We start from the raw sequence: 6,436 nt of genomic DNA on the forward strand, positions 1-6,436 counted from the left end.
GGAGTGGGTTGCCATTCCTCCTCCAGGGGATCTTCCCAACCCAGGGACTGAACCCAGGTCTCTTGCATTGCAGGCGATTTCTTTACTGTCTGAGCCACCAGGGAAGCCCACTTAAATCATTATAACTAGACTCAAACACATCTTTATTAATCAAAATAGGAACCATTACAATCAACACATTTTTGCCAAAGAGAAATAAGTTTGTTTATTCCTGTAGTGTAAATATCCATGCTTCAGGATTTGAGGAACTCTTGGAAAGCATTTTCTGCCTCCAGCTGGCTGTGGAAGCATTTTCCCTGCAAAAAGTTGCCAAGATGCTTGAAAAAGTGGTAGTTGGCTGGCAAGGGGTCAGGTGAATATGGCGGATGAGGCAAATCTGTTCAACTTTTGAAGCAGCTGTGCATTGTATAGTCGGGTGTTGTCATGAAGAAGAACTGGGCCCTTTCCGTGGACCAATACCAGTTGCAGGCGTTGCAGTCTTTGGTGCATCTCACCAATTTGCTGAACCTACTTCTCAGATATAATGGTTTCACCAGGATTCAGAAAACTGTAGCGGATCAGATGGGCAGCAAACCACCAGTGACCATGACTTTTTTCTGGTGCAAGTTTGGCTTTGGAAAGTGCTCTAGAGCTTCTTCTAGGTCCAACCACTGAGCTGGCTGTCACCAGCTGTCGTACGCAATCCACTTTTTATCACACATCACAATTTAATTGAGAAATGATTTGTTGTTGTGTAGAATAAGAGAAGATGGCACTTCAAAACAATTTTTTTAAATTTTTGGTCAGTTCATGAGGCACCCACTTACTGAGTTTTTCATCTTTCCCGTTTGCTTCAAATGCTGAATGACCATAGAATGGTTGATGTTGAGTTCTTTGGCAACTTCTTGTGTAAGAGGATCACCTTTGATGATGGCTCTCAATTTGGTCACTGTCAACTTCCAATGGTCAGCTCCTCATCTTCAAGGCTCTCATCTCCTTTGCAAAACTTCTTGAACCACCAGTGCACTGTACGTTCGTTAGCAGTTCCTGGGCCAAATGTCTTGTTGATGTTGCAAGTTGTCACTGCTGCTTTATGACACATTTTTAACTCAAATTAAGAAAATTGCTCAAATTTACTTTTGTCTAACATTATTTTCACAGTCCAAAATAAATATAAATAGCAAGTAATAAGCCATTGGGATTCCCTGGTGGCCAAGACAGTAAAGAGTCTGCCTGCAATGTGGGAGACCCGGGTTTGATCCCTGGGTCAGGAAGATCCCCTGGAGAAGGAAATGGCAACCCATTCCAGTATTCTTGCCTGGAAAATCCCATGGATGGAGGAGCCTGGCAGGCTACAGTCCATAGGGTCACAAAGAGTCAGACACAATTGAGCGACTCAGAAAAAGCAAGAAATGTACATTAAAATGATGTATGTAACATAACCACATTTATTAACATATTCCAATATCAAATGGCAAATTTCAACAATGTAAAAACTGTAATTATTTTGCACCAATCTAATATAATGGTGGATACATGTCATTATATATTTGTGTAAACTCACAGAATGACTGAGCGAGCCCTAAGGTAAAGTATGGACTGTGAGTGATAACAATGTGTCAATGTAGGTTCAGCAAACAACCCACTCTGGCGGGTGATGTTGATAATCAGGAAGGCTGTGCATGTGTGGGGGCAGGAGGTACATGGGGAATCTCTGTACCTTCTGTTCAGTTTTGCTGTGAACCTACAACTGTGTTAAAAAATAAAGTCTATTAAGAAAGGCAGTTAGTGGATCCCTTTCTTTGCTTCCAAAACAATTTGACCACATCAATGGCTTATCACACTTAGCTGCAGTTGAATTTTTATGTCTGCAAAGGGCTCTTAGCTCCTCTAGGGCAGGGAGCATTGACCATCTTTGTTTTTCTGACATTTAGGACGGTATTCAACAAATAACAGGAAATACATATGTACTGTTTTTATCACTGCTGAATAAATGAAAAAAGGCTCAGTTGAGAAAAGTCAGACTTTTTTTCTTCCCTTATTTTTAAGCAGGTTTACTTTAGACAACTGGGCAAAGATTTGAATTGATTCATGTCTCCCTCAAACAGTTCACTTATCCCTACTCAGGCCAAGGCCCCCCTGGGATGAGGCAGCCAAATGGGACCATTATGTGCTGCCACCATGGAAATGGTTTTTTACTTCATATATTGCCACTATGTTCTTCTAAAACTTTTGGATCTATTATGCCATCTGTGTACATTCTGGAGCAGTTACAATAATAATGCCAAGCCCTAAAGAAATAAGATTTTTAAAATGTTATGCTATTTACAGTGAATATGCAGTAAATACTTCACCAAACTGGAAAACAGTCCCTTATCATTTTAAAGGAAAGGGAAAAATACCAAATGGGGTTAATTCACATTATGGACTAATGGCCTGTAAACCTTCGTTTGAAAAGCAAAGCACAGGAAAAAGCTTTGACAAGAGCTACTTTTCACCATAAAAATAAACCTCTTTCCAATAATTTGTATGTGATTTTTTCCCCCAAGTCAAAGTGACAAGTTTCAAACACAGATTAAAGCCACCATCCAGTTACAACCCTCAAAATATGGGCTTTATAATGGAAATGGTAAAACTATCTTAGCGAAGGAAATGTTGCTAGGTACCAAGAGTAAAGGAGAGTCTATGGTAAATACTTTACACGTCAGTTTCAGGGTGCTTGTTGACAGACGATACTTAGATTCCATTCTCAATAATATAATTGTGTGTAACTACTGTCATTTTTCACAGGACTTTTCATGTTAACATCTATTGGTGTTCTGGCCTTGGTCCAAATTGAATAAATTTATTTGCCCTCTGGATCCCACAGATTTTCAGTTCTTTTTAACAGCAAATCTCCCTTGAATAGCTGATCAGAAGACAGCATTTCACTCCAGCTCATAAAGTGAGAAGTGAATTTTATATGTGTTACCTTAGTCTAACGGAAGTTTCCCCTGTAACTGTTCACCTATGGACTGTAAGAATATTCTTGCTCTCCAATTGTTCCCTATGGATTACAAAGTATGTTCAAATCTCTTCTACTTAGAACCTGTCCAAATCATGTGTTCAGAACTGTCTGGGGGTACTTTCTAAAAAGTTGAGTTTCTTAAATTTTACCCCATACCTTCTGAAGTAGAAATTCTGGGTGTAGGAGCCATGGATTTATATTTTTATATGTACCAGGTGACTCTTAGGTAAGAGCTTATCAAATGTCATTTGTTAGGAAACCTGTGCTCTTGGACCATGGCATGACCTAGCCTTTCATTTATATCCCACCACTTACAAATATACTACCACCACTTACCACTATTAAATTATCAAAAAATGTCCAGACCAAGTAAATTTTATCTAAATTCCTTCATTCCAAAGATGCAATTTAGGAATAAAAATAAGCAGAAGATCAAAGGAAAAATAGTTACACTAATTAACACTCCATAAAGAAAGCAAAAGGATCTTGAAACGTTTAATGAAGTTCTTTCTGTCAGACATCCATTTTGTACCCTTCTTTTGCTTTATTTTCTTTATCCTTCTGATATGTAAAAGAGCAAGTCAGTAATTCACTCCATGCTGTTTTGGCTCTGAACTCCTGAATAGTGTGTTTATTAGAAGCAAATGACAAAAAAAAAACTCCCAATTCTTAAACTTGTGAAACAGAACTAAATAGTGTGAGTATACAGATTCTATCAACACTTCTCACTTTTTGCCAAGCAAGAATTTTGCAAGTGATTACTCTGTTCCATCCTATTTTCCAGGAGAGCAACATACATTCCTCTATGTTCTCTAAAAAGCAGGGGGTAAGTTTCCAGTGACTTTACAGATCACTTCTACAAGTCTCCAAGTCACCGGGCTTTCTGAAAACTGCTCATCATTCAGCCCTTCAGATAAGAATTTTAGAAATGTTTGGAAGAGGAATCTATCCCCTAGGAATCTAAGAACATCTAGGGACCAATTTGGATTCAGAAAGAAGTGAAAGGGAATCAAGTTCTAATATACAGATACCCAAAAAGAGGTAACAAACTTGACAGAAACGGACAATGTGCTCATCAAACAGTACTTAATTCTCTAAATGCTTAAGGCCTTTAAGGAAAGATCCTTGGAGGTAAAACAGAAACACTTATTGTTGATATGCAAATAAACATGGGCTAGACTCCAATCATGAAAGAAAGTTCAAAAACCTAGTTACTAATGGATTAAAGGAGTTTTTTCTCTTATATAAATCTAATTTATATATATGTAGATATACAACTTTATGTGATAAATTTTCTCTTATAAATTTAATTAATTCGCTGAAAATAAGCTGTGGAGGTAGCCCAAGGTGTTGCTGAACATCTAAATACAAGATACTAATATTTGAAAATCTCCATCAGTCAAAGTATTTTATATTCAAAGACAGAAAAAACAAGGAAGTCAAGGCATTAAAAAAAAAAATTCTAGCCTATCTTGTAAATGGAAGAACTGAAGTCAATTATGACTAGAACAGAAGAGTTAAGACCAAATCAAGGGCACGGTAATTCTTATGTGAGTAAATTTAGAAGTATTTGTAGGTTTCTATATGTCCTTGAGGTTGCCTCTAGCCCTGGCACTGACCAACAAAATGTCGTTGATGTTCAGTGGCAAACAACATAAATACTCTATAGGTAACCAATACGAAAAATGTGTAAACTCACCTTTTTTTTTTTTTAATATTTTACAGGTAATAGAAAAGTTGTCAATGTGATTTTCAGGTAGGAGAAAAAAAACCCATGCACCTGTCATGACATTTTCAAATACTTTAAGTTATGTAACAAAGCTTTTCTCAGGCCTATTAAGCCCCACAGTGCCTGCAAGTCTTGTGTAAGACATAGGTAGCACCTGATAATCTGGGCTGAGGCATCTATATGCTCTCTTAGGATGGAGTCAATAAAAGAACTCCACCCCAGTCCTGTGTCTCAAAATGAACCTAGGCTTTTAGTGAACAGCAGAGACATACTCCAGGTCTATTTTTTCTGGTAATATCTGGTTTTTGTAGGTCCAATGATCACGCTGCCTATGCTTACTTCATTACAATTACTAAACTCTATAGAAAATAGCATTTTCAAAATATAGCATTTAAAGAGTCCTTTCTGTACTGTTCCTCCCGCAAAGCCCAGCTTTAATAGAGAACAATGTGAGAAAGGCTGAGGAGGCCAAAGCCGGGGATTCCTATGCTACCGCCTCTCATGCAGGGGATGCCTGTGCTCACAACAGCCCCCATGGCCTGCTTCTCAGACAGTGGTGCGATGCTGCATGAACAGCCTGACACAGTAGGTCTGGCTTTTATGATGCAAATTTCCACTTTAAACTCAAAGGTAATTACAGTATTTTAACGTACCTTTCTCATGATCGGTAATAAGTTTCTCCAGTGCACACTCCACATCAAAAATGTAGCGGTAAAAGCACAGCTGGGTGTACAGGGACTTGTCAGAATACTGCAATATAACAGAAAAATAAATGAATTTTGGGGAGGGGGAGCTTTGGAGATCACTCAGCAAGTGTATCCCCTAATTTAACTTCTGTATCAAGCAGCTTCTTTTTTAAAGGAGGGGGGTGAATAAGAAGGAGAGAATCATATTAATGATTCGTCCCCCTCATATGGCATACATACCTTTCATAATTCAAAATAAACCCTGCCACTTCGATCACAGATTACTACTTGTGAAGCTACAGACTGATTACCCCTGCTGTCAAAAAACTGATTTTGTCAAATTGCAAATTCCTATGCACTCTTGACAATTTGCACTGTTAATTGGGAAAAGTGGTACTGTGCTTCCTAACTGGGGCCTGTCCAGGCTAGGAGGAAGTTAAACAATTTCTGAAATACAAGCTCGATTTTATGACTCATGGTGAGAGGGACGAGCCCACAGATACAACATGGTGAATAAAGCACAGACCTGGGAACATCCTGACCACTTGTTCTGTGCTCATCTTTAAATGGGCAACATATGACCTCTGAGAAATCGCATGTGAAATGAAATAACCAAGGCTTATCATTCCATCAATAACAAAACAATGTTTAAAGATTTTGGCAAGTTCTAACTCAAAAAATCATAGCATCACTGAGGTAATCAAGAGTCACTGTATCTCACCCTGTGTGGGGAAAAACATCTGCAGTCAACTCAATAATCAAAGTGAGAATTATTTGGCGAATCACGTTCAAATGCATTTGTATTTCTTTTAAGTTGGCTGCTCCAGAAACTTACTGTCCCTCCTCCTATAGGGTTAGATAGGTGGGAAACCTTTAATACCAGAGGATGATGAACTAGGGCTTTGGTGTCATCTTTGGGAGTGAGGGTGTGACACCAAAGTGAAACAACTCAATCCTTGGAACTTCTCAAATAACAAACTCAAAAGACAAGCAGTTACCAGCAAGACAAGTTACCAGTTCTCACTTGCTGTCTTG

At 38.5% G+C, this 6,436-nt stretch overlaps 1 protein-coding gene across 3 annotated transcripts in view; it reads right to left on the minus strand.

The window, feature by feature from the left end:
• POLA1 (DNA polymerase alpha 1, catalytic subunit) overlaps positions 1 to 6,436 on the minus strand; it is a 285,949-nt gene that overhangs the window by 59,733 nt on the left and 219,780 nt on the right. For 2 of the 3 annotated variants that reach the window (XM_061135837.1, XM_061135836.1), the window contains one exon: positions 5,369 to 5,465. The exons of the other annotated variant lie outside the window; for it this stretch is intronic. In XM_061135837.1, coding sequence (XP_060991820.1) covers positions 5,369 to 5,465 — 97 coding nt within the window. The remainder of the gene's footprint in view (positions 1 to 5,368; positions 5,466 to 6,436) is intronic. 3 annotated transcript variants of the gene reach the window in all.

Source organism: Dama dama, chromosome X, assembly GCF_033118175.1.
Source record: "Dama dama isolate Ldn47 chromosome X, ASM3311817v1, whole genome shotgun sequence".
NCBI lineage: Eukaryota > Metazoa > Chordata > Mammalia > Artiodactyla > Cervidae > Dama > Dama dama.